The sequence below is a fragment of the Penicillium malachiteum genome, assembly GCF_028827825.1.
Source record: "Penicillium malachiteum strain IBT 17515 chromosome Unknown utg000002l:1.0-8849297.0:1.0-8852440.0, whole genome shotgun sequence".
NCBI classification, from domain to species: domain Eukaryota; kingdom Fungi; phylum Ascomycota; class Eurotiomycetes; order Eurotiales; family Aspergillaceae; genus Penicillium; species Penicillium malachiteum.
The window spans coordinates 1790826-1818721 of NW_026643095.1; the positions used below are offsets into that span (position 1 = coordinate 1790826).

At 45.8% G+C, this 27896-nt stretch overlaps 10 protein-coding genes across 10 annotated transcripts; 5 read left to right on the forward strand and 5 right to left on the reverse strand.

Annotated features, from left to right (window-relative positions):
- Positions 1–334: 334 nt before the first annotated feature.
- On the forward strand, positions 335–3838 carry N7483_003718 (uncharacterized protein; the record flags this gene model as incomplete). The annotated part of the gene is made up of 6 exons (XM_057087155.1): positions 335–501; positions 576–608; positions 663–2010; positions 2068–3197; positions 3271–3633; positions 3685–3838. 6 exons carry the CDS (start codon positions 335–337, stop codon positions 3836–3838), a joined length of 3195 nt encoding a protein of 1064 aa, XP_056946984.1.
- A 353-nt stretch (positions 3839–4191) lies between these two features.
- On the forward strand, positions 4192–5274 carry N7483_003719 (uncharacterized protein; the record flags this gene model as incomplete). The annotated part of the gene is made up of 3 exons (XM_057087156.1): positions 4192–4612; positions 4687–5039; positions 5128–5274. The coding sequence occupies 3 exons, from the start codon at positions 4192–4194 to the stop codon at positions 5272–5274; spliced, it is 921 nt and encodes a 306-aa protein (XP_056946985.1).
- Positions 5275–5525: 251 nt separating this feature from the next.
- On the reverse strand, positions 5526–6626 carry erg27 (the record flags this gene model as incomplete). Its single annotated transcript, XM_057087157.1, has 1 exon — positions 5526–6626. One exon carries the CDS (start codon positions 6624–6626, stop codon positions 5526–5528), a length of 1101 nt encoding a protein of 366 aa, XP_056946986.1.
- Positions 6627–8246: 1620 nt separating this feature from the next.
- N7483_003721 (endopolyphosphatase) lies at positions 8247–10161 on the reverse strand (the record flags this gene model as incomplete). The annotated part of the gene is made up of 3 exons (XM_057087158.1): positions 8247–8921; positions 8993–9918; positions 9990–10161. The coding sequence occupies 3 exons, from the start codon at positions 10159–10161 to the stop codon at positions 8247–8249; spliced, it is 1773 nt and encodes a 590-aa protein (XP_056946987.1).
- Positions 10162–11071: 910 nt separating this feature from the next.
- N7483_003722 (uncharacterized protein) lies at positions 11072–13291 on the reverse strand (the record flags this gene model as incomplete). The annotated part of the gene is made up of 9 exons (XM_057087159.1): positions 11072–11213; positions 11301–11640; positions 11703–11960; positions 12019–12339; positions 12436–12677; positions 12742–12844; positions 12912–12959; positions 13024–13093; positions 13166–13291. The coding sequence occupies 9 exons, from the start codon at positions 13289–13291 to the stop codon at positions 11072–11074; spliced, it is 1650 nt and encodes a 549-aa protein (XP_056946988.1).
- Positions 13292–17723: 4432 nt separating this feature from the next.
- N7483_003723 (uncharacterized protein) lies at positions 17724–18188 on the forward strand (the record flags this gene model as incomplete). Its single annotated transcript, XM_057087160.1, has 1 exon — positions 17724–18188. The coding sequence occupies one exon, from the start codon at positions 17724–17726 to the stop codon at positions 18186–18188; it is 465 nt and encodes a 154-aa protein (XP_056946989.1).
- A 1479-nt stretch (positions 18189–19667) lies between these two features.
- N7483_003724 (EGFR-like transmembrane domain-containing protein) lies at positions 19668–20549 on the reverse strand (the record flags this gene model as incomplete). The annotated part of the gene is made up of 1 exon (XM_057087161.1): positions 19668–20549. One exon carries the CDS (start codon positions 20547–20549, stop codon positions 19668–19670), a length of 882 nt encoding a protein of 293 aa, XP_056946990.1.
- Positions 20550–23674: 3125 nt separating this feature from the next.
- N7483_003725 (uncharacterized protein) lies at positions 23675–23926 on the forward strand (the record flags this gene model as incomplete). Its single annotated transcript, XM_057087162.1, has 1 exon — positions 23675–23926. One exon carries the CDS (start codon positions 23675–23677, stop codon positions 23924–23926), a length of 252 nt encoding a protein of 83 aa, XP_056946991.1.
- A 1667-nt stretch (positions 23927–25593) lies between these two features.
- Positions 25594–25809, forward strand: N7483_003726 (uncharacterized protein; the record flags this gene model as incomplete). Its single annotated transcript, XM_057087163.1, has 1 exon — positions 25594–25809. The coding sequence occupies one exon, from the start codon at positions 25594–25596 to the stop codon at positions 25807–25809; it is 216 nt and encodes a 71-aa protein (XP_056946992.1).
- Positions 25810–26570: 761 nt separating this feature from the next.
- N7483_003727 (uncharacterized protein) lies at positions 26571–27086 on the reverse strand (the record flags this gene model as incomplete). Its single annotated transcript, XM_057087164.1, has 1 exon — positions 26571–27086. The coding sequence occupies one exon, from the start codon at positions 27084–27086 to the stop codon at positions 26571–26573; it is 516 nt and encodes a 171-aa protein (XP_056946993.1).
- Positions 27087–27896: the final 810 nt, after the last annotated feature.

Below are 27896 nucleotides of genomic sequence, written 5' to 3' on the forward strand. Positions count from 1 at the left end.
TATTGTAATCTTCACTAGGGGCGCATTCATCTCCACAGTCTGAAAGCATCACTGGGGATCGGCCCCACACCAAAACGTGGTTCACAACCCGGAAGTTCGTCAACCCCTCAAAACCTCTCTTTCCCCTTATCCAGAGGAATTCTGGAGTTCCTGGATCCTCAAAGAAAATCGTGGAATCTCCAAAGCGCAAATCGGGCAATTCTCTCGGCGCAATACACTTCTCCATGGGGCACGCATACCAGTGAACCACTAGCCGCGCGTTATCAAGCAGGAACTCGATTGTGGCGGGTATCACAAAATCAATACGGGCGCATCGTGTGCGCTAGCCGAGAACATGGCATCTGGTCAAAATGACAGAATTTCGGAAGACTCCATGAGTCAGAATCTTTCGCGATTTGATACCCAGGCCACTAAGAAGGAGAAGGCGACACTGGGAGGCTGGGTGAAGAAAATATGGGTGAAGACGGGCTTGGACCAGCAAACCATCTTCTTGATGATCAAGTACGATAAGAGACTATCTCAATTCTTTTCAATCCTGACATCAAAAATGATTCACTAATACTGCGAAATATTAGGGGTGGACTTGCGCCTGCAATTGCTGTATCTATGTGAGTACTAGGCACTCGGCGCGATATGCTTGGCATGTAGCTAATTTGAACCAGTTACCAATCCACATCAGTAGCGGATGAGTACACCACGCTGGGATATCTTATTGCGATTGTCTCTATCCTGGGTTTTGCCATTATGCCGCGAGCCAAGTTTATCCAGATGATGATCTTTGACGTTTTAGCTGTCTGCATTGCATCCTGTTTGGCCTTGTTGACAATGTACTCTAGCGTCCAAGCACGCAAAAATACAGAATCGGGAACGACATCAGCATATAACTCATCGGCGTCGGCTGTCAGTGGAGTCTGGCTGTTCTTCCAGATCTGGCTCGCTCATACCTTCCGGGCCAAATACCCGCAATTCCAGTTCCCCGTCGTACTGTACTCGATTTTCGCCAATGTCTCCTCCATTTACGCTCCTCAGGAAACTAGCATGACCTCGGCAATTGCGCTTGTACTGAAGCTGCTCAAGACATTCCTCACTGGACTGGCCTTGTCGAGCGGCGTCTCACTGCTCATCTTTCCGATGACCTCTCGAAAGGCGGTCTTCAAGCAGATGGGTAGCTATATTGGCAATCTGCGAACGGCACTCAGCGCCCACGCTGTCTATTTTGGAAGTCTGGAGAAAGACGATATGTTTGGACGCGCTGAAACGTACGATTCATCTCAGGAAAAATGGGGTAAAAAGGGAAAAGTCTACAGTCCAGAAGCAGAAGCTATCCGTGGTGCAATTCGGGGGATCACTGATCTCCATGGTAAGCTTCATGGCGACGTCACCTTCGCAAAGAGAGAATTCGCGCTTGGAAAACTTGGACCAGATGATATCCAGACGATCTTCCGTCATCTGCGCCAGCTTATGATTCCAGTGGTGGGACTGAGTTTCGTTGTGGATATCTTCCAAAGACTCTCAGACTACAACAGATGGAATGAACCCCTTGATCCAAATGCCGAACCGATCCCTGATGATGTTCGTCAACGGACTGTCCGCGATTGGAATGATATCATGAGGGCGGTGCATGACCCTTTCGCAACCATGATCCATACAATCGATGAGGGACTTCTGCATACTTCTTATGTTTTTCAATTTACGAAACGCCCCAAGCGAGTAGTCTCAGTAATGACACCAAATGGCAGCAATGAGCAGGATGGAAAAGATGTTGAGGCCGAGGCTGGAGACACCGCGCCCGGTGAGAAGGGCTTTGCGGCACACTATGAAAAGAAACTGAGTGAATTTCGCAGTGCGAAAAGACTCGCACTTCAAACTTGGGCCGAGGAGAAGGGTATCTCTTTGCCGACTGACTTTTTTGACCATCCATCATCAGTTGAAAGTTTGAAAGGCGATTTCTTCAACGCATCAGCTTCATACCAAGACCGAAGTCGACGTCAATTGTATCTCTTTCTTTACGTATGTCCTCACTTCATCACTTTTAACGATGCCGAGATGCTGACATGACTATTCTAGATGGAACAACTTCTTTACTCGACTGGTCAGACCCTTCTAGGATTTATTCAATATGCTGACAGTGTTGCCGCAAAGGGCAAGTTGTCGCGAAACCGACTTATCATCCCTGGTGCAAAGCGTAGTTGGAAGTGGGCCAAGACATTCTTTCACGCTGCCGAATCCCATGAAGACGATCATCTTGGTGATATCCACACGCAAAGTAGCGCTCTCGAGCTCGGAGAGGCTTACAGGCACCGCAAGGACCCGGAGCACCTACCTCCAACAAACCTATTCCAAAAGGCTGGTGACAGGATCCGGATTGTCCCACGCTTCTTACGTTCGTTCGAATCTACGTACGGATTTCGGGTTGCGTGTGCCACAATGACGATTGCAGTTATTGCATTCTTGCACGATACTCAGGACTTCTTTACAAAGCAGCGCTTGGTGTGGGCCATGATCATGGTAAACCTGAGTATGTCACCTACGTCTGGCCAAAGTGTGTTTAGCTTTGTGCTCCGAATTGCGGGTACAACCATTGCCATGGTAGCCAGTCTTCTTATTTGGTACATTCCCGACCAGAAGACCCCAGGGATCATCGTTTTCCTCTTTCTCTTCGTGTCATTCGGCTTCTATATCCCGATCAAACTTTTCCGATTCCGGGTCATCGGGTTGATCAGCGTAGTCACCACAACAATGATTATTGGATATGAGTTGTCGGTGCGAAAGGTGGGCGAAGCTGTTGCAACCTCGAATGGCCAAGCTTATTATCCAATCTATGAGCTGGCTCCCTATCGGCTTGCTGCTGTGAGTGGAGGTATATTTGTTGCTTTCATATGGACATTCTTCCCATATCCCATTTCAGAGCACTCTGTGCTTCGGCAAAGCCTGGGAGCATCCCTGTACCTCCTGGCCAACTATTACTCCATAATTCACGAGACACTCTCCGCTCGTATGCGAGGAGACGAAGGTGATATGACGTTGAAGAGCTCCGCAGGCCGCAAGCTGGAAAAAGCACGACACAAGGTCTTCTCGAAGCAGATGATTATGTTGAATGGACTGCGAACATACTCTGGTTTTCTGAAATGGGAGGTGCCAGTCGGAGGCAGGTTTCCAAAGAAGCAATACGACTCTATAATCTTATGCGTGGAAAAGTAAGTCCTCGTACTCCTAAAAGTCATAACTCCACCTAATTCTGCTGGTATGCTAATCTTATTGTTCATTTAGTATTGTTAGTTACCTCAGTTTACTCGGATATGCATCCGATACCCTCATGCGCCTTGGCGATGACGAAGAAGATGAAACGGGATCTGTCTGGATGCACGACTTTCGTCGGCTTGTGGGTACTGCCAAAGTCACCACCCACGAAGTGACGTCGCTTCTGTGTCTTCTGTCCGCCAGTATCACGAATCGACAACCATTACCCCCGTATCTCAAAGCACCCCGGCCATACAGCTTTTCGAAGAGACTTGAAGCACTTGATAAAGACATTTTGAGTATCAAGCATATTGCCGAGCCAGGATTTGCTGCCTTTGCAGTCTTGCAGATTTCCACTCGTTGTATCGTTGGGGATGTCGAACGACTCATGCGGTAAGTCTGACTGCTCCTTTGATAGTCTGATATGATACTAACTTTGATTAGACATGTAAGAGGATTGGTTGGAGAACTGGACTTCTCTTTCCACGCTGTTAGCACGACAGATGCTAGCATTACACATTCTAGAATGACTTCACGGGCCCCGTCCCGGGTCTCTGTCAATGAAGTACAGGCGGCCGACCGTCAGAAGGAGGATTGAGCGACATTGCATTGTGTATGGTTCTTGCATATTTAGGCTCAATTTCGTCTTTTGCAACTAGATGTATAGCATACCCAGTGAATCGATTCCCTGCACAATTGCACTTAACTTGAATGAGCAATAAAAAACCACAGCGTAGTAGAAATCACCCTGTCAGCCGGGTCTCTACCATCATCGGCGAGAACCCCGCATACTCCAGGGCTTCTCCGCATCTCGGCATCGGGGGATGGCGTACCGATAATATGACACGCATGGTACAAATAGTCTACTCTCTAGCATCTCATCCCATTCAAATGTTGCAAACCTCCAACTCAAACCTCGAATAAGACTGAATCTCATTATTCGCATTAAAAATGACATCGATTGAAATAAACCCCTCCCTCTTCGCCTCGGCATCCAACAAAACAGTACTAATAACAGGCGCAGCCCGCGGCATTGGCGCTGCAACAGCAGCATTATTCAACCAACAAGGCGCAAACATCGTTCTAACAGATCTTCTTCAGTTCAAGGATATTGCAAATGAGCTAATAAGCACATTCACATATCCCGATCGTGCAATCTTCGCACCTGCAAATATAGTAGACTGGAGCCAACTCTCAGCTGCATTCAAAAGTGGGATACAGCGATTCGGCGAGATTGATATCGTCATTGCTAACGCAGGGATTATGGAGTCGAGTCCTATCCTTGATTTTGACATTGATGAGAATGGGGACTTAAAGGAGGATGAAGAGGGTGGGAGGGTCATTGATGTTAATTTGAAGGGAACGTTGAATAGTAAGATTTCACTCATCTGATAATGATTATCAGATCTAATAGATCTAATATGGATTCCATCTAATCATCCACAGCTCTTCGTCTGGCCCTCTTCTACCTACAATCATCCCAAACACTCAGTGCATCCACAACGAAATCCATTATTCTTCTCGGATCAACATCGAGCTACTTTGGTGGGACGGGCGTCACGGCATACGTCGCTTCTAAGCATGGAGTCCTAGGTTTACTACGTGCGTCTCAATCACGAGCGGCGGAACTGGGTATTCGGGTTAACGCTATTGCGCCATTCTTAACACCTACGCAGATCACGGCTGGGTTTGCGGAGCGTTGGAGAGAGGAGGGGCTGGAGGAGAATACGCCTGGACGAGTTGCTAGTGCCATTGCTTATGTTTCGTTGGATGAGAGCAGAAAGGGGGAGTGTATTTTGGTGAGTTCCATCCTCCTCTTTTTAGGGGTTCTTTTCTGGACTTTTGCATTATGTCAAGTTTGTGAGTTACTAAGGCTGTGCTTTTTAGGTTGCTGGAAGTTATCTACGTGAGATGGAGAGTTCGAGGACAAAGCTCCTTCCTACGTGGATAGGGAGTGACCTTGTGGACTTTATGGCTCGGGCCATGCAATTTTTTGTTGGAATTGGGGGATATGTACTCCCGAAGAAGTACTAGGATTGATTCTGTCAACTAAACGTGAACGCTCAGTTCAGATGGAACTGCCGGAAATTCTGGGAAACAAGATGCAGGATGCTAAATTAGGGAGTGAGCATATTTACACATCGAAGGCATAGACGAATATGTACAAAGCAAAAGAATAAGAAAAAGTATCAAAATGCGAAAAGTAGTAAAAGGGTCAAGCATGCATCATCGGCTTTTCTATCATAACTCCATGAAGCATCAGCATCAGCATCACGTAGGTCACATCAAATCGGATTCATCATAGAAACATTCGGAACCGCAGGTTCCATAACCGCCACAGAAGAAGGATTAGGCGTGGTCTTCGTAACCGGCACCGGCGAAACAGTAGTGGGGACACTCGTATCCAGATGCGAGGGACTGCGACTACTCTGGCTATACGACCTGCCACCACGGGAGCTACTAGCAGCCGTACTGCTGCCAGGCTTGCCACCACGTTTCACCATTTTGCCTAGCACGCCAACAATCTCAGCTGCGTCTTCGAAACTTTCATCGTCCATTCCTTCTTGCGCGTTGTATACATCTGCGATGGCGCGTTTCGCGAGTCGACGACAGGCGATTGGGTCTTGGAGACAGTCGTATAGGTATGCGGCGTATTCCAGTTTCACTGATAAGCGTAGAGGATGCGAACCTGGGAGTAATTTATCCGCTAGGAGTGCGGCGTGGTTGAAACATGCTGTTGCGGTTGTGGTGTAGTCGAGTGGAGGGAGAAGGAATGAGGAGATAGGTTGGGTTGGGTGAATGGGAGCTAGACCGGGTGGATGTCCTGGACCTGGTTTGAATTGGAATTGGTTGATAGGATCCAGAGGTGAGAAAACAGTTAATGAGTCTGGATTGTATATAGAGTCGCGTTTGAGATTTGGTGGTGGAGATGGATCTGATGGGTGGATAATCGGGCGATTGTGGAATAGAACGAAAATATGGTAGAATGAAGCGCGGAGTTTGTATGATAGGACCTTTAGTTCGATGTAGGGTGCTACCATTGGCAGGATATATCCTTCCAGTATGAAGAGTCCTTCGCGAGAGAGCCAGATGATGTGATGATAGAGTTGAAGCGACTTCGTTTCACGGGTGGTGTCTAGTCGGCGGAGTCGTCGAGCACGGAGTAGCTTCTTTGATAACATCACAGATAGCCCGAGTACTTTATATAGCATGGCCGATAGTAAAGGGCTTTCCAAGGCCATTGCGGCCGCGAAATTGCCCAGGGCCTTCTGGTCCACCTCGGAGGAGGCCATCCACAAAGCCACTGATGTGGAGCTATCCTCCTGATCCACATCGTCAGCTATGAGCTGGAAATCATCGGGCGGCCAGGAATGGATTGATGGCATGATGGGAATAGTCCAGGGTGATAATGACGAAAGGTAAAAATAGAGATGAAGGGATAAATGAGAATTAAGAAGCTTACCTGGAGCCCTAGCGCGCAAACGAAAGCGTCAAACCTCACGCAACTCGTACAGCATGCTCCAAGCGCATAGACCAATTGAACTTAATAGCTTGGAAGATCTGACTGGAAGGTGCAGCACTGTTGATTGCAATGACTGCACTCACTTCACTCACTTCACTTCTCTATACTTACCTTTCCACCTACACTTTAGAACCAAGGAACCGGAACCCAAGTGTACCACAAACCAATGGATTCAATTCCAGCTCTCCAACTCCCAATTCCTCCCCACTTATCCACCACCGTGTACAACCCAAAATAAAACGAGACACGCCGATCGCGACTCTATGCTCGGATAGTGTACGAACTAGCAACGCAAGGAACGGTAGAATTGCAGACTCGGGAGGGTTGACGCATCATGTAGGGGGATCGAAAGGGGGATTCGAATTGGAATTTCCACTGCGGGGAAAATATGGAAAATATGGCGGGAAGAATTACTGACTCCACTAGAAAATCGAGACTCTTTTTTTTGGGAGAAAAAGGAAATTTAAAGAAGTCTTCGATATGACGCACGGAGATGGGGCTGTACGGAATTACTAGTTCATTAGGGGCTGGTTGATATGTCAGTACATACGGGCAGTGTATATCACAAGTTCTCCATGATCTAATTATGAATTGTACAGAGTGTACTCCGTACAGATTTCAAGACAATCGCCATTGGGCTATATCAATTCAACATTTGAATTTGAATGCCCAATCCAACCAGTGGCAACATCCCAGCCTCCCTGCGATGCGCTGTTCTATGCACGGGCCATTTCGGATATCGTGAAAATACCAGGAAATTGAGGCGCGCTACGTGGCAGCGGCTCAGTGTCTCGTTAATTCTTGTCAATTCCCCTCAATTATACCATGCCATTGGTCCCTCGCTTGTATTAATTTCATTGTTCTGGGATCTTCGGGCACTTCAGGTACAACGCATCCGAGCACAGACTTTGCCAGCGTGGCAGGCGGTGTTTGCCGTTAGTGACTTGGCATGTGTATCGAGTGAAGTATCTCAAGGTGAACAAAGTAAATACTCTGTACCCAACATAGCCCTGGAGATTGTCAGAGATAATCATGATTCTGGTAGGTCATAGAGACCTGTCAAATAATCTCAGGGATGCAGGGATCGTCAAAGATGCCCAAGGAGGTTTCAAGTTGCAGGATCTGAACAGTACCATTACTAGTTGGCTAGTAGTACCTGGAAAGTACACCGCTAGAATGATGTCGAACTAATCGCACATCGGAATTTATCCCCACTTGCCTTGTCTTGTCAGCACTACGGAGTATTCTAGGCTAGAATACTAGAATAGATAGGAAAAGTGCGATTTTCATCATACAATGATACTAGTACAGATAAAAATAATGCCTTTTCTATATACTTCTAAAAATACTACATAATAAGGATATTTCAAGATAAGAATGTGAAAACCAAATGCAAGATCTCCCATGCAACCAATCAATGCGAGGTTTTCCATGAACAGAAGCGCTATAAACTAAAACAAAAACAAATCATATCGAATCCACGTCAATCATCGTTCAAGTCATTCGCATCGAAAAATCCCGTAAAGGCGCGGGTGAGGAATGCCCGCCACGCTTCATTCACCTTCGTGGCAGCCGCCTCACCTTTCTCTCCGATACGCACTGCCAGCTGAAAGAAGCTTCGCACTGTCAAATCCTTCATTTGATATACATCATCATTTGTACTGTATTCGACTTCAAACTCAATATGAGCGTCTTTGCTACCCGATTCAAACTCCTCGTTGAGTTTGGTGAGGTTGGCAAAGTATTGGGTGTAGCTGAGCCATGTCAGAGCCTGGTTGGAATACGCTGGCCCTGGTACACTGGTTGGAGAGGGAGCGTCAGGCACCTTGAAGTCAGGCTTCTTCTTCTCCTTCTTTTTCTTTTTCAGTGGCTCAAAAGGGGATCCTTGATCATCGGAAATGGGTAATGGCTTAGCGTCCATAGGCACTTCGTCGACAAAGGTATTATATAGACCAGTGATGTTGTACTCAATCACTCGTAGTGTAGGGAAGTAATTTGGCACCAAGCTTGGGGCGACCAGGGATACACTGTATCGCTCAGCCCAAGGACCATCAATTTTCTTCAGGAACTTCTTTCGCTTCTGTTCCTGCTTCTTCTTTTTCTTCTTTTTCTCTTCCTCCTTGTCGTCCTTCTTTTTCTTGTTGTCCTTTTTCTTCTTCTTTTTCGTAGCGTCGACTGAAGAGTCTTCAAAATCATCGAAGACCCCCGAAGGGGAGATGGAAGATCAGCCCATTGGTCTCGTAGTGAGTTGATATAGTCTGCCTTAGACTGAATAGCAACTCGGTCGCTAGTAGTTTTCTCCACAAGGAATTCGAAATCAACATCATGGTTATCCTGTAGCATAAAATGGTCGACATTCATATGTCCGTAGGCACTTCCCACCACGACATCACGGTACCGATTCACCCACAGAGTATACTTCTGCCAACAAGTCTCATCCCAATTGGTCTTTTCGTCCGACCGTGCGGGAGGAACATGACCCATCAAGATAGCTTTCATGTTGCGGGTGCGAAGAATTTCCAATTGCACTCGCAACCACTCCATATGCTCATATCCTGGTTCCGACTTGGCAGCACATCCATCGACTGCACTATTGGAGTCGAAAAAGTACATAGTGTTCAGACTAATGACGGCTAGTCTACCCGGGATGACTTCCGATGTAAACCATCCTCCCTCGACAAAGCTATGACGCTGGTCCTCGGGAATAAAGTGACGCCAGATATCAACGTATTTCTTTGTCCAAATGTTCGGCCCATTCATGAAAATATTGTGTGGGGCAATATCGTTGTTGCCGAAAGTGGGCACGACGGGCACAGATACTTGTGGCACACCATTGACGTGCTCATCGTTTTTTCGTGTCCCGAATAAATCGACCCATTTCCCAGCCATGAACTGGTTAAGTTCTTGAATCTCTTCTTCCGTTCGCGGGATGCGCTCATCGTTGTCGTGGCGCGCCGAGTCTCCAGTCCAAATCACGAAATCGATCTCATCTTTTAGGGTTTGTTCTAACCAGCGAAAGGTCTCGTTGATCAGAGAAATCGGTGAATCGCACTCGGTGCCTTCCTTCCCAAAGTATTCTGCGTCCCCCTTGCCGTGGTGGCAGGACTCGTCATCGGTAGAGCCCCCGTATTTATAGTATCGGTCGGGATGAAAATCTAGTCCGAGTCAAAGAATTAGATTGTGTGACGCGACCGGACCTACCTAGTAGTATCGAGGGGCCACGTACCGGTTATGTGCAAAAAACGACCATGTAAACCAGGTGTTGAGGCACCTGTTAAGAGCGCGTCCGTGTCGTGGAATTCCCCTGTGACGACATGCGGGTCTTTTAGTGGCTGCTGGTCTAGCGGGGCGGCCTTGATGGCGCCTGCAAAGAGACTCAGCAGCAGAATGGACTGCATCTTGCAAGTCGATTCTCTTTCATGAGCAATTCAAGTTGTAAAAAAAGATAAGTTTTTTTTTTCTTTAGCGTGGAGATCTTATCGGTGAGGTCACGTCACTTCACGGGTCAGGCAGCCGGGTCCAGAAGGTCCTTGAAGTGGCCAATTGGGTGGATACTCGACCTTAGTCACTCCTGCAGCCCTATGAGCCCAATATAATTGAATTCCAAGTTTGAACTTGTCGAGAAATAACTGAAATAAAGACAAAAAGTGTATATGAGATTTATATATCATAACACGAATAACTTGAAGTAAGAAAAAGTTCCCAAAATGGTGATAGTGGTTTGTGGAGGGATCGACCGTTCACGGGTAACTTCAGGTCCAATGATCGCCACACGTGTTTGAGTACCTTGACGGTCTAGTATGAATTTAGTTAGAACAACTCATATTGTATGGTATGAGATGAACTAGATGAACTAGTATATGATTTAAATGGGGCTCAATGGGGCTCAGGAATGTGATATTGTTGGAACTGGGTCATTTCAGTACGAAGAAAAGTCTTCGTTGACCTTGAGAGGAAATAGTTCGCGTGATGTCCCGATGGACAGACTCGGTGGCTTTAAGGTTAGCATTAATTGTGTCAACTGGTAAGTCAAACCACGATGTCAATGACAGTCAATGTATCTATGGGATAAATTGGAGAAGAATCATTGTTTCGGATGAGAAAAATGTGACCATTACTAGGTAGGGCGAGATGGTATTAAAATATTAGACTTCCAAGGTTCTCATCCAACGAAACACTGGCACCTGACACTTCGAGCTCTACCTCAGAATCCTCCGAGTCCAAGGTTCACGATATATCCTCCGCCGATCTTGTGCCCATTACTAGGAGTACTAGGTGACACACAAAACAGCAGATGACCAATTTAGCCTAAGCTCCAGCTTCAATTTTCTCCGTGACAGTTCCATCCTGTTGCACAACAACCTTATCGAAGTTCAGAGATGCTTTAACCGGGCTGGGTTGCTGGTACACCCACTCAAGCTCTTCAAGAGTACGACCCTGGGACTCGACACTGGTTCACAAAAAATATCAGATGAGCACTCGCAGCTGAGGCAGGGGAATAAGAGTGGTAGGGAAAAACACAAATAGGGTTTCTTACCAGAAGAAGTACCAGCACACTGACTCAAAAATATCCCATCCAACGAAAATCCAAAAGTAGTTGGTCGAGATATTTCCGAGACCAATTGGAGAGGCAAATTGACTGATGAAACTGATCGTGCTAACCATGAACCCGGAAAGGGCAAGACCTTTAGCACGGGTAGTGGTTTCCAGGGCCTCAGCGGGCATAACACCCTGCAGGGGAGTATAGGTGAAAGAGAAGACAACGTTGAAAATGTAGTAGAATGCTAGAGCCGCTTGACCTTTGGCAGGGTCGATAGTACCGGTCTCAGCAATAGGAATCGAGATAGCCGCATTGATGGCCATTGCGGCAGCGCAGGCTTTGGAAAAGGTTAGTGAAGCTCCATAACAACTTGGACAGCTCATCTGAACTTGGTCTTACCTAAAGTACCCCAAATTAGTACTGGACGACGCGGCATCCGATCAGTCAGACACACGGCAGTACCCGCTCCAATAGCCGATACAATCTGGTTGATAAGGTTAAGCAGTAGCTGCATTGACGAAGAAGTATATCCCAGGACATTGTAGATGGTGGAGTTGAAATAACCGAGACCGTTACCAGACCATTGTCCAAAGACGGAAATCATGATAACCTGAGCGAAACGCCAACGACCGCTGTGGGTTGTAACGAATGGTCGGTCTGAATGAGAGAGAATAAGTTCATGCACTGAGGGATCACTGGAGAAAAGGGCACATACAATCCCACCATCTTTTATCGATACCATCGATTCGAATACCTTCTCTCATCTCCTCCATTTCCAAGCGAACAAGACGAGCATTCGGGTCTCCGTTTCCGTGGTATTTTGTCAAGAATGCCATAGCCTCCTCTTCTCTTCCTTGAGTGAGGAGCCATCGGGGTGACTCGGGAATGAACCACACGAAGAAGATAACCAACACGCATGCAAAGCACTGCAAGATAAACGGAATGCGCCACTGATAGTCGGAGTTGATGTAGTTGGTTCCGAAGGTAATAGCTGCAGCAGGGACACTACCACCGAACCAGCCACAGTTGTAGAAACCTGCATCCCAAGAGAGTTAGTTGCGTGAGACCAGGGAAGCTGAGTTAAGGACGAGGGAAACGTCAATGAATAGAATTCAATCTTTCTGCCACTTACCCACAGCACGACCACGCCAGTGAGGAGGAGAAATTTCCACAGCGTATGCAGGAGCCGAAACGACCATAACTTGAATTCCAACTCCGAGCAAGAATCGTCCGACCACAAATTGAGCTAGTGTCATCGATGTGGCGATCACGATAGACCCGATAATAATGATCCAGGCACCAACGAACATACACTTGCGTCGACCAAGCTTATCCGAGATAACGGCACTGACGGGGGTGATGACGATAGATCCTCTAGAAGAAAAGAGACGATATTAGTTCAATTTACTCATTGCTGTTTTGAACAAAAACCACGTACACCGTGTATAGGGATGTGACAACGGAAACCTTGGTGCCAGTCAATCCTGTGTGGAACACATCCTGATAGTGTTTCATCGATTCAATGGAACTCATCAAGGATCCTAAATATTAATTTAGTACAGGTGTCATTGTCGTTTACAGGATAGAATGATTTTCGAATTGACATACCATCATACCCGTTGGCACATGCGCAAAGGAAGGAAACGAAGATACAGACTGTGTTGAATAATCAGTATGAGACTGAAATAATTTTGCAAATGCGATGAAAAGGAAAACTCACAATAAAGATGAATGGAGGTTTTGCTCCACGTCCGAATTTCCGTTTCCTTAAGAGCAGCAAAAAGCTCGGCCTAAAATATATGAGCTTCATACACAATTTTATAACAGGCAGCTTAGGAACCACAATTGTCATTTAGACTTACATTGCGAACTTCCACAGTCTTAGCACCCTCACGCTTGGTAGTTTCTCCATACCCAGCAATGACCTGCGGAGTATCCTCTACCGCAGAGGAGACCCCATGCACCTCCTCATGCTTAGCATCCGACATATTGAAAATTGGTACCTGCGTACTAGCGAATTTCGAAAACCTGACAGCTATTCCCAGGAAGACCGAAAAAGGCTCAGATGCGACGCACTGCAAATCTATCCCAAAGTGGGACGGTTTGAGATTCTTATAACATGCGACTTGGGGGCGCCAGCCGAATGAACGCTTGTAAGGAATGTTATTAAATTGAATTCCAACATCAACGCTAACCATGCGCTTCCCCAGAGGCTGATTTCCTTGTGACCATAGAATCATGAGCCCGGTAACAATACACGACCCGAAGCGGTGGCGCTTACAAGTAGCTCCGTTTCCTGATGGGAATCGGCTTGTCCTCCAACATTTTGGAGCGAGTCCTTTGTCTTGGTCCAAAAGGGTTCAGGACTTGATATTGGCATATCGGACTTGTAGTCCGTTTATGATCCTCCTGTGACAAAGAACTTGAGCTATACTCTCAACTCGGACCTACCCCATAATGAATTATCTAGAAAAGGACGGTGAATCAAGCCACTTGAGAATTCTATTGGTCAGATGCAGGATCACAAAAGCTCTCAGCTAGGCTTAATAGAGACATTAACACATACGGTCCAATCATGCAATGTATCCTATTTGTGTCTACGCCCCCGGCTTCGGGTCCTTTCACTCATTCCAAGGGTCTTCCATTTCTTCACTGTTAGCCATTAGGAGCTTACAGTGGAGTTCAATGGCCCCATTCTATCCACTCTTTCAGCCCTGTTAATCCTTCATTTCTGGGGTTGGTTCAGCGCCAATAAAATGCCCCCTTGTTAGCGCGGAGCATCGTTCCGTGCTGAATTCTCCACGGGTCCTTCCCCACATTATACCAGGATCTCTTAGCAGTTTGAACTGAGTTGTATGTGGAAGTTATATTGTTTTTTCTAGTTGCATATCGGGCCGAGTGTATTGTCTAGGATCACTATCCCTGTTGTTCCGGGTTCATCTCACCGGTACAGTGCTTCAAATTGCTTGGTTGCATCTGATCAGACATTCAATATGCACTTCATAATACATAAAACAATAACTTGGAAAATTGGAATAGATTCGGGGGATCCTAGATGGTCCATTCTACAAAGTCAGGTCTATCGACTGTTGAGTGCGAGTTAACCTAAGACTAAAAATAATGACCACCGCATGATGCTCTCAACGAGCTTCAACTCCCAAACTTCGTATCCGACCGATCTCCTCGGAGTGTCTTCAAGTCACCCGCCATTTTAAATTCCTCATATCCTTGGCAGAACTCACCATTGGCTATATTGGGAGATGAGAACGCCACTGCCAAGTTACCGCGGTATGTTGAATTAGTAGTAATAATTGGTAATAATAGGAATAACTGACCCTTACAACACCCACCTGGGAAGGAATTTGACCATGAAAGCGTCAGTCTAGATGTTTGAAACAGAAATTAGAACATTTGGGATAATAATATGATAGCTCTCTGATTCAAATGTGATACTGATATCAGAGTGAGCCGTTGGAGTAATATCATAGCTCCCACAAAGGGTATGTTTGCACGTGACAAATAGGCATAGTATTTGACTAGTAATCCGTAACTACTAGTTATATGATAACGTAATCCACAAGCGAGCCGGACACACAAGCGAGTCGGACACCCCACCAAAAATCGCGTCTTTATACCACCCTACCTTATTCAAACACCCACCATGCCACCAATTCGCAATATTTCGGCCAAAAACAATGCCAATCAAGAGGGCAAGATCTTATTAGCCCTTGACGATATTCAAAATGGCCGAATTGATTCTATTCGCGCTGCAGCGAAGCTATACGAAATACCACGCTCAACCTTAGCCGATCGCGTGAATGGCACCCAAGCACGCGTTGATAAGCGCCCAAACAGCCATAAATTGACTCAGCTAGAAGAGGATTCGCTTACTGAGTGGGTGATCTCTATGGATATGCGTGGTGCAGCGCCTAGGCTATCTACTATAAGAGAAATGGCTAATATTCTCCTGGCTGCACGTGGTCACTACCCTCCACCTACTGTTGGTGTTAATTGGTCTTCAAATTTTGTTAAACGTCATGATGAGCTCCGTACACGCTTCTCAAGACGTTATGATTACCAACGTGCCCTAAACGAAGACCCTAAGTCCCTACGAGAGTGGTTTACCACCGTACAGTGTGTTATTGATGAGAATGGTATCCAACCAGAGGATATTTATAACTTCAATGAGACAGGCTTTGCAATGGGCCTTATTTCAGCACAAAAGGTTGTTACTCGGCAAGAATACTACGGTCGGCGAGCTATCTTACAGCCTGGAAACCGTGAATGGGTTACTGTAATTGAATCAATCTGTGCAGATGGCTATTTACTTCCACCATGTGTGATTTTCAAAGCCAAGGTTGCTATAGCAAGCTGGTTTGATGGCTTACCACAAGACTGGCGATTTGAGGTCTCAAATAATGGTTGGACTACTGATGAGATTGGCCTACGTTGGCTAGAAAAGCTATTTATCCCATCAACAAATTCACGTGTCCGTGGTCGATTTCGGCTATTGATTCTTGATGGCCATGGAAGTCACCTTACACCCCAATTTGACCGAATCTGCACTGAAAACAATATTATCCCACTCTGTATGCCTGCACATTCATCACATCTATTACAGCCATTAGATGTTGGCTGTTTTGCGGTATTAAAACGTGCCTATGGTCGCTTTATAAGTGATCTCGCGCGTACAGGCTATAACCATATCGACAAGCTTGATTTCTTAGCTGATTATCAACGCGCCCGGTTTGAAGCTTTTCAACCTACTACTATTCAGAACAGCTTTCTAGCTACTGGATTAGTGCCAATTGATGCAGAAAGGGTGCTTTCTAAGCTGAATATTTCTCTTCGAACACCTACACCACCAGCTAGCCGACCAAGCCGCAGATCTAGTGAATTTACACCCCAAACACCTAGCATTGTGGTTCAGCTACAGAAACAAGCTTCAATGCTTGAAGATCTTCTCAAACAGCGATCAAACAGCCCTCCAAGCCCATCGAAATTGATATTAGATCAAATTATCAAGGGCCACTGTATAGCGCTACAGAATACTGCGTTACTAGCACAAGAAAACGCCAATTTACGTGCTAGTAAGAAGAAACGGCAGGAGAACAGTCGATCAGCTAGGCAAATACTATGTGATCAGGACCTAACAGTCGAAGAGGGCTTACAGCTAGCCCGGCAGCTAGAATCGATGGATAGAGCTGCTGGTATCGGACCAGACACACAGGCTGACACGCCTAATCAGCCTAGTCAGCCACGTCCTAAGGCTCCACCAAGGTGTAGTGGGTGTCGAGAGGTTGGCCATCGGATTAATGTATGTAAAAATCGTATTTATAACTGAATTTATTCGTGTTGGGTTGAAATATTTGAATTTAGAGATTTCTAATGGGGTAAGGTGTCCGACTCGCTTGTGGATTACGTTATTATTGATCTCAATTATTAGTCAGTTAACTAAGTTTCTGTGTTATGAAATCACAAGTTCGAGGTGAAACTTGAACTTAAATGGATCTATATTAATCGGAAACCGGCAGTCTTATTTTATTTCTCCGAATCCAACTTCAAGTTGAACGTCACGTTGAAATTATATTTTGTTTTCAGGAACCTCATTGGAATCCAGTGACTCACAGTTTCAATCCCAACATTCAAAGCTATGAACAAGAATTGAGCCACTTAATTGAAGGCATAATAGAAGTATAAAATGATAAGATGAAAGTATAAAATGATAAGATGAAACGGCCTATGATTGACCAGTTGGGTGCTGTTTGTTTTGATTTGTTTGCATCTATATTGCAAACCGAACAAACATCTCCACTTGGCACTCACTTTAGACCAATCTAGAAAGTTCTTCCAGTGCGATGAAATCTCTTTAGAAAAGAATAGTACTAGTAATATATCTAATTGTTTGTGCATAAAATCAGGGAAGAAATCCAATAAGATCATTGAATAATCGACAAATGTGCATGAAGTTGTTCCGGCTCCGCGCCCGATCTCCGTAGCTTCCGATGATCCACTTCTATTTCCTCAGCTGTCCACCTGGGCAGCGTCTGAGCGCGCAAGGGCCAAGGCTATCCTAGGAACGCAAGAATGTACGGACAAACAACGGTTCCTCAAGCCAGAAACTCCAGGTCTCAGGCTACAGCATGTCGCCCATGCGCCAAGGCCAAAGTAAAATGTGCTAATAGCGTATCAGGAGTTCCTTGTGAACGGTGGGTGTCCCCGATGACCAGGAGTGAAGCGTTGGCCTAGATGCTACGCAGCATCGGAATTAATATGCGGTAACCAATCATTAAACACTGACATGATTCAAGGTGCGCGAAATTGAATAAGGATTGTTTTTCGCAGCTGCTAGGTGAGCGCCGAGCGCCACTGCCGAGGTCGTATGTAGCCCTCATTTGATTCGTGGGGGTTCCCACACTAATGCTATGCACTAGACGCTTCGCACGGCTTGAGCATAAAGTTGAAAGCCTGATGAAAGAACTGGAGATAAAACAACAACAACAACAACAACAGACCCACCCGTCAGACCCATTTCATGTGGGCCAGGCCGTTAGCCAGGAGCCGTCCCCGGGCTCGTCGAGTGAGCATGGAAGAGATGTTATGCTCCCGACTAGCTCAATGCTGTTGAATAATGATCCCTACCGATCACATATGCAGCCTTTGCAAGTCAGTGAGAATGACATGGGCTCCTGTGTTGTCCGTTATCGAGCTGAGATGGCTCCACACTTCCCATTTGTTGCCATTCCAGATATCCCGCCCGCAAAGCTGTATGCCGAAAGGCCATTCCTCTTCAAAGCCATGGCTATGGTTACTTCCTATAAAGACCGCTCATTTCAGCATCAATTTGGGACTAAATTGACGGAAGAAGTTGTAAACGCTTGCTAGTGGACGAAGAACGTTCATTGGATGTACTGCAAGGGCTTCTCATACATATCGCTTGGTACGTCACGGTACTTGTACAACATGCCAAAAAATTAAGTGTAGGGAAATACTAACTTTGCTGGCTAAATTAAGGTACCATCTTCACCTAGGTTCTGTTTCTCAAATGACCAACCTCCTTCAGCTGGCAATCGCACTCCTCGCCGATTTAGGCTTCAACAAGCCGACCCATGGGATTGATCGAAGGAAACTTATGTTCGATAGCCTCAGAACGCCAAAGAATGTCTGGCAAAATCCAGAGTACTGACGAGCGATGAAAGGCGAGCTCTTCTTGGTTGCTTTTTTGTATCGTCAATGTTTGTCCTCCGTTACCCCTTGACCTCTGACCACCGCTAAACAAGACAGAGCCTCCGCGACGTTTCGAAGAATCCCCGCACTCAAGTACTCGAATTATACGGACCAACAGCTACAGGCACTTCTGGCTTCCAATAAATGTGAAGGAGATATGTTACTAGCTCGAATGATTCATACCCAACAATTCGCGGAAAGGGTCGCCGAACCAATGCGTTCAGATGAGCCCGACGATTCCAGCACGCTCTTGTTGCACTCCACTTGAAGACCTTGCGCAAGGAATTCCGCGCACAATCTATCAGTTCCCCCGTGGATGTGGAGAATAATAGTAAGCTTGCGTCGTGCCCCTTACATTCAATTGCTAGTGATTGACATGTCTTCGCAGAACTTCTTCTTATCCAACGCTATGCCGTTGAGATCCTGATTCATGAGAATGGGCTAAACCATTCATTCTGGAACCTCCCATCATCAACAAATGAGAGAATCGACGTGCTCTGGAATCTTCTTCAAAATATCAAAGCCTTCTTCGAAACCTTCTTCCAACTGCTCCCAGAAGAGGTGTCCAGAATACCATACTCTTGATTGGATCAATCAACACACGTCATCCTTATATTTGCCCGACTCTCTAACCTGCAATGTGAAGGCTGGGATCCACAGATGGCCCGAGATACATATGACTTCGGTGCATTCATTGAGAAACTTATACAATTTCTAAAGGATACCAATGACTATGCAGGTTGGCTGTCAGGCCAGGATAATTTTATCATTTGTCGATCCATGGGGGAAATTAAATTTATCCAAAAATGGTGGCAGAATACTAGACCCGGGCTTTCTCCATCTGGCCTGCAGGCTGTATCACCAAACTTTGACCTTTTCAAAGACTTTATGCTTGGTGATGACTTTTGGGATGAATTGATGAGTGATTGTGAGCCTCTTCAATTTTGACTTATTTTATATAAGCCCACCGTGACAGTTGCAGATAATCGAAAGGTCCCCGGCCTCACAGAGAAATATGTGAAATCAGCACTCGAGTTAAAGTATATCATGATGCAAAACAAGACCCCCAACATCAAAAACTCCAATATATTATTCGCGCAATATTTCAGCTCCAAATGAAAATCTTGAAACCCCCGTTCAGTTCAGCGGTCGAGGATAAGATATCTTTTGTTGTGGTTGGGCATCCAGCTCACTGATCGGAGTATTAACCAACTCAACCGGTCGAGTGTGCCCAGATAATTCAGACATAGTAGACCCAGGCGGGGGGCGGGTTGGGATACCGCTCGACGAAAAGGACTCCTTTTCAGCAGGATGGGTTGTGGAGGGTGATGTAGCCGCGAAAGATGTCGCTGTACCCGGAATCGGACGGCCATACGGAGCTTGAGGCATAGAGCCACTTTGCTGGTTTGCCAGAGTGGCGTTCTTTCGATTCCTTCGACGGAAGAAAAAGGACAACGCAGCAATTATTAGGACACCGGCAATAGCGCCAATCACAATACCAGCTATGGCGCCTCCCGATAAGCCAGAATCAGATTTCGTTGAACTTGTCCCATCGCTTGCAGCTGCAGGTGCGGCGGTTGATGAGGTCGGGGTAACGGGAGAGGTGAAAGAGACGACAGAAGTAGTGGAATTGGATAAATCGGTGGTGGAGCTGGAACTGCTGCTGGAAGTTGAGGCTGTTGATGTCATGGTCATGGTCGATACTGAGGCACTTGCGGCTTCATTATTTGTGAAAACGGCGATGCTACCAAAATTGGTGCTTGCGTTCTTCTTCCAAAAGGGACATGAAATTCCTCCTCTGTTATCGCAGGATTCATCGTAGTATATCGAGATACAGAGATCTCTCTTCTTGGGATCCCAAGTAAACAACTTGTCTTCTGCTAGTTGAATTTTGGTGCAGTTCAATTTGCCGGTTTCTTCCAGAATTGTCGATTGGCCGGAGGAATTCGTGTACAGAAAAGTCCACCCATGTACGAGGGGTATCAGAAAAGCAGTAGAGATGTACAAAAGTCGTTTCATTATGGCGAGTTGACTTGAATGCAAGAGAAGAAGAACCTGGGAATGAATGATGGGACTGAGAAAAGGTAATGTGCGGGCCCTGTGCCTATATCCCAAGACTCCCATGGCTGCCATGACTTTCACAAGAACTCGGACTAATATGCGATACAGAATCTCGTATTCCACTGAGCCTCGCTTCTAAATAAAGGCTACATTGGGCAAGAGCCAAGATGAGTATGCTACGCTTTGGATCTCTTTGATATGTCGATCACTACTATTAAGAGGAATTGATCAACGGGTGGTTGGACCCTGAGTTTAATCCAAACTGACTCTTCAATGTTACAGTAGGTGAGAAGAGAGATGGGACAGGTGCATATAGTCTTGGCTCGCAGTAGTTAATTGTGATCATCATTCTCATCTGTACTATATTTCAGCATTTGGAAAGTTATATTTTCTTGGCAGGGCTCTGGGCGGCGTTCTGTGGCTTGTTATTGGCGCACCTCGCCCGAATACGAGAGGCCGAGCTTAAAAAGAAAAGTGTATCGGAGACTACCTTACTGTGAATTAAGTTATTACTCATGAGTGACAGCTGAACAACCGTATGGGCGTGATTCGCATGAATAGGTCCATAGAGTCAGCTTACTTAATAAGTGAAGGGATACGTGATAAACCCACCTGGGCAGGCCCCGGGGGCTTTAGATCCTAGAGTAGAGCTCTTTTACTACTTAGGTAGGGTCCTGCACTTTTACTGCCTGTAATGATATCTGAGGAGCACCTGAGAACCTACACATGTGCAGCTTATCCCTCGGGCTACTAGTTGCCTATATCCAACAATATAACAGCTACTAATCTTCCCTTCCAGATAAACCTCCAGCTAACCATGTAGGTAACCCTATAGATATCACCTTCCCTCTCTCTTACAAATATCACACACATGCACACATCTCTTCCATCACGTCCTCCATCCCTTCTGACATTCCCCAAGGCCGTGAGACAGTGATTTCAAGACAGGGAAATCCTTGGAAAAGAATTCAAGGATCACGTGAAAAAAAGGCATGGCAGAGTCACCTGGGCAGTAATTTACGCTTGAAAAGATTTGGATAGGAGCCGACAGTCAAGACTAGACCTTTGCAAATGGGTCAGGATCCCGTCCCATTGGGACTCCCGCAAAATCCCAGGAAATCCCAGGAAATCCCGCTTGTGATGGGACGGGATTTTGCGGGACGGTATGCGGGACAAAGATTTTGCTGCGGGAGACCCATTTGCAAAGGTCTACTCCGTAGTCAAGACAAAGCGAAACACTTCCAAGGTTTCAACCAAAACCCTCGATACACGCTAATAAAACATTTGGACTATCATATCAAATGTGTGGTTTTGTTTCATATAGCTCGCATAGCTCAGTTGGTAGAGCGCATGACTAGTACGACCCAGGTATCCTTTAAAAAAGATATGTCAAGTCAATCATGAAGTCTCCGGTTCAAATCCGGATGTGAGCATTTCTTTTTGCTATTTTCATTTTTTCATATTATCTTTCATGTCACCGGCCCCACTTAATATTTGTAAACCTTGGAAGACATGGAGATGTTAGTAGGTATAGTCAGTCCATACTAGTGTTAAAGGCCTTCCACTAGATGGATGCGCACGCGATCTGGGTCTATTCGGATTCTGTGTCAAGGCACACTACCTCTGGAGGAATAGCCGGATACCTGGGCGATATGAAATTTTCATTATTTAGTTCACAACTTTCCTCGAGTGACCCTTCATTACTCTTAGAATGAGGCGACCAAAGGTGATCAGTGGAGCTCCCAGAAGCCTCAACACCTGGGCATAGATGTGATTCAGAGGATGAAATTTCATAATACAGGTGCGAAGATCTGAGGATCTGGCTCTGAGTTCTGTAACACCTAATTCATGAAGAGTTCCAAGGTTGATACGTATCATTCATACCGTTTCTCGATTTACATCTCAACGCAAGCTCACGTTCACACTCAGAGATGAGTCTCCATGGTTAAGCCTTATCCAAGTTCACTTAAAACGGCTACCGATTTCCAGAGAACGTGTATGACTCGGAAACATTCATATAAACTGTATCGAGAATATCACCGGTGAGTCAAAAATGCTGACTATTACCCAACCCTTCAAAAGTGAGAGAAAATAAAGTTCTGACTCGGAGTTGAATATAGACCTCACACTGACATGATACATCTGGATGCATTCGAGCTTCAAGGTTACGTCACTCAAATGCTTTCTCAACCTTTATTTGAAACTACTTTTGTAGGTTCCAAAGTCATTCTTTCGCTACTATCTGGCATCTCACTCGGTTCAAATTTTTGTTCCGGAATCAATATATTGCCTATCACTTAACCTAAAGGCTTGAGCCGACTTCGTTCTAATTAGCTCCAACGTGTCGCCCAGACTCATACAAAATACAGTGAGGGAGGTGAACGAGAGAGAACCATGCATTCTCTGCGGCGTACGAGTAATCCAGACAGAGGGCGCAACATTCTCTGAAGCATCAAGGGATGTTCTCCAAGAGCCTGCCTTTCAGTATCTCAAAAAGAAGTCAGCCTCCAAGCATGTCTTCGTGCCATCGGATGAAGTTGAGAATGCAGATTTCGTGGAACTTCCCTGGTTAGCATCCTGCTACTATCGAGCAGGTAAGCCCAAGCCATGGTCTCTGCATATCTGCCCAGGTGTTTTGCAGGGACTTGGATGACTCCAGATCATCTTTACACGTATGTGTATGAGCTAATATTTGAAATAACCTAGTGGTCAACTTTTCGTCTTCCTCAAATTGGCATCTCACTGGAATTGGTTCACTTCCGCATCGTCTTGGCTTAGTGCCTAATTTCATTCCAAGAGATAAAAATATTGCTCGAATTTGTGGTTCAGCAGATAAGCCCCAGCGCAATGACGCCCAGCTCATACAATTTTGGCCTGCAGCATCAAGACAAGCACAGAAAAATGATGATATTAATTTTGGGTATGTTTTTCATGCGCAGTGCTGGAAAATCTTTGGCCATCTTCTAGGAAAACCAGTAACTAAGCAGGAGCTTGGTATCTTTCTCCAGTCTGCGAGACATTATTGGCATGAGCATACATACATGCAACCAGAAAAAGCACTTCGGACATGGAATTTGTTTGACATGGATGCCTTCTTCCAGGCACCCCAGCTCAATAATGTTGTATACGCGAAATACGAAAAATACGCCTTTGGTTGTGATATCCACCGTGGCTCTTGGCTTGTACCAGAAGTTCAGAATGTGATCGACTTGGCTCGGACACAAAGGCTGAATTCGTCATGCTCTCGCCTCAAAACACTTCCATTCCCACTTAAGATATGCCTCCTGGTACTGGACATTATCTGCCCTATTGAGTTCACCGAGTTCGATGTGTAGGATATGCGTAATGTGTTACTTGTCTTTAAACTTGATATTTCGGAGTCTTTTTGGCGATGCCGACTACAGCCCTATCGTTATTTCTTGTTTGAGATGGATCTAATAAAAGAGGAGGATCATGATTCCTTGAACTGGCAGTCTCTATGGCTGGGCTTGATGAACTTACTCTCTGATCAAAGTTGGTTTATATCTAGTGGCCTAGCAAGTCGTAAGAGAACCTTAATTTCGATCCAGGAAATCTTGAAGATGTTCGAAGGTCTCCGTTGAAGAGGCCTATGCAGCTGCTAGTGAGAGATAACACTGCTTCAAGTTGTGTTCTTTCCAAATATTTGGTTTTGAATGGACGCACAAGTCCTAACACCGTGCTTCGTGCGGCGTTATACTAGCAACAGAGTTAGCTCTGTGGAGAGCTATCAATCGGTATAATCGGCTAATTTATAAGACTATTATGTGTATCTGTTTATAGGCGAACTTGAATGGTTAACTTCTATTCACCCCTGGATTGTAGTAAAAGATGTCTGTAGTGAAAGAAGAGGTTGGCTAGGTCTATGCTTGATTCACGATTACCAGGCCAAAAAAATTCAAGACGCCACGGTCGGCTTTTTGAAATGATAGGATAAAACGATATTAAAAGTACTCTTACTTAATGCAAGGAATTTCCCGACCGGGTTATAATGAAGCTATATAAGAAATGCACTGTGTTGATTCTGATGACGCATTCGGGCGGAATGAGATGTTGTATTTTCCCAAAACTCGGTCGCATCCTACACAAGTGCTTCAAATTCATCTAAAAAACAAAGAAATCAGCCATGCGTCTTGAAGCGATAAACATATTAAGGATTAAAGCTGCAGATATTGGGGGAAAGCTTGTACTAGTATAGAGTGGGCTACCCGTTCTGACGTCTTTGACTGGCCTGGTACCTTTGTGAATAATAATCATCCATGGTTGAATCGTCTATGGCCACCAATGAAATTAACTATTCAGCTGATTTTCAGGAACAGAAAGAGACATAGTAGAGTTGGTAATGAATCCTGGTGGGCATCATTGATGGTACTGCTGGTCCGACTGATGCCGAAGGTTCAATTGCCGTCCAACAAATATCGCCTGAAGATTAACGTTTGGAGTGACTCTTGAGGTAGAACCAGGCAACTGCCGCGATAAACATCGAGTCTTCCTACCATAGGTATTCTGCCTTCGTCTCCCAACAATACGTCAGTTCGATCTCCATATCGATTTCTATCTCCATCTTCACTCCCAACACTGTTCTGTGTGACAAAGATACTCAGGTACGTACCTTCCCCATCTTGCTCATATCTGGCACTCGTGCCTGTGAAACAGTTCCATGATTTCTGGAATCGTTCTTGCATATCGCACTTGCTGAACACACTTGAAAATACCCCGCAACGCGATTTTCCACCTACGCGTCGCGACATGAGATTCTGATAACAATCCTTTCTCAAGTTAGACCAACGCTGAATCGGCGTTCACGCGACTTGACTGTCCGGTCTCAAAAAAGGTCCTTTGGTAGGTTGTTCTACCTATTTTAACATTGGATAGCCACCTAGACAGTGGTGTCCCAAACTGGAATTGGGCTAACCTCGGTGCTAGCTGTCGCCATACCCCATTCGTCTTTCAAAATCCCTACTGGTGGATTCATCGCATCAAAATGGCGCCCACCAAGTTCATCGATTCGTTCCAAGACGCCAACGCACGCCTTAATGTTCTGGCAAAAAGAAAGAACTTTGCAAGCCGAAACCCCGGTGTGATTCTCGTCTTTTGCATTGCCTTCCTCGTCGCATTGGGAATTGTCTCGCTTTTCATCTACCGTTGGGTGCTACGAAAGCAGGCTGAGAAGCAGCAGTTCGAGACCACAGAGGACTAAGTTGGGAAAGGCTTCTGTGCCTCCAAGTGTGGATGATGGCTCCACGTTGACGACGGAGACATGCAAAGCATTTCTTCAGATCCGGTAACTTGCCGAGCAACGGTTGAGAGTTGCAGTCAAAATTTTGCTTTTCATGTTCGGGCAAGATACCCTTCACAGTATTTCTTTGTTGATTGTGGGCTCGGCGTTGTGTGCCACTGCAGAAGGCAAATGATGATGCCTTTGTTGGATTCAGTGATATTTCTTTTGTTCTTTGTCGGCCTGAAGGCATAGCCTTATGCAGCTGATATCAATCAGGAGTAATGAAGAATTTTCTTACACAGAACAAGCATCTTTCATCGCATGATCTCCACTCCCCATGAAACTGATGCTTTGAGATATGCCACCCGTATATTGATGTCGCTTGGTGCTTCTGAGATCGATTTCAGTCTGGTGCGTGTCTGAAGTCGTCTCTCGCTGCTCGCACAGAGCTATCTTGGCCATGTTTGAGGACATGAATCAATCCAAGGTTGTTATCTTGGTGGAAAACACTTCCGGAGGCCCCATAGTTCTTGTATGGTCGCCGTATGTGGCGTTCCGTATTTACCACTGAATTTACCCTTGCCCAAAGCTACATCACACAACAAATTCCCCTCTCATAAACTCAGGTAATGTCGGTTGATTAGAGCCACTGATATGCAACTCTGTTTTGAAGACCTATGTGGTGTTCTCATGGGGGAACTATGAGCAAGCCTATTTCGGCAATGGGAACCAGTCTTTTCTCATCCCTCCTCCTGTTCAGTCCCACTTGACGTCGCAATTCCGATTTCCAGATCCTTCCTTGAGCCGGAGTCCTCTGTTTCATCATCAGATCCTGCAAGAGATGATTCCGATCTCTCCTCCTCGATATACAAATCATCAAACCTGGCTAGGAATGCATCCATCTCGACCTCATCGATCTGACCGCGTTTCATGGAATGGGCAAAGTTGGGGTATTGGCTACTCAGAGTTTTGCGATCCTCTGGGCTCCAGATTCTTCTCTCAAAATCGGTAAATAGAGCATCCGTCTCCTGAGGAAGTTTGACTTCCATCTGTTTTGCTGTGACCTGGACTAACCGTAGCATTGCTTTTCCCAGCGGCCAACGATTGGCAAACCCCTTAGCAGCCACACTCAAGCTCACAAATGCTTCTCGACTCGCAGCCTCCTCCATGTCTTGCAGCAGTGTAAACATTGAAACTGTGATACGGTGAACATTGATAGGGGGCATTCGATCGAAACTCCACTCATCCCGATACATGTCGATTATTCGACCGCTTTCTCGAGCAGCATTAATGCACATCCGATTGGCCCGTTGCCGGATCTTCGCCTCCCATTCTGCGTCTTCCGTTTCTGAACCAGTCAATGGCCCGCTTGCTAAACCATAAACAGCAAGTCGCTGGAGGAGTGGTCTGGAGTTTCGGGATCTTTCCCCGGGCTCCCCATTGATATTACGTGGGAATCACAGTTTGCTCTTCTCCATTCCTCTCTATTTTGGTTCTCCATTCCGGTCTCCTGTGTTTTCGGATCCCACGGCCTCTGCCGAGGCCCCTATCAGCTCTCGGATGACCCGATTGCAGAGTTTGCTGACCCACACTTACTGAATATCCGTCTTCCCAAGGCGTGAGCACATTTACGCATGGTGGTTTGATCGGTCTGGCTGTTGTCAGACTCGTCACTTCCCTGCAGCCATTTCACACCAGGCTTGATATTAGCTTTGTGGTGTTTTAGCCTGTTAATCGATTTTATTAACCAATTAGGGACATTATAAGCAGATTCCTTACGGAGTAACTTGTTGGCATCCACGTCACCTGCATATTATGATGCCAGGCTTGAGACCAGATCTGATATTCGAGCAAGAATTGAAAATCGACTCTGGCCATATCTTTATCGTCTCACCCAGCTCAATAAACCAAGTACTGGCTACTGATTTTTAGTAACAACGAGCATGGACACGTCTATTAACTTCCATATTCCCTTGCTTTGCTTACTAGTACTGATACCTGATGAATGAAAATGGCTTTAAAAACATGGAGTGGCCTGAATGCCAGTAAGATCATTGAAGCTTGCG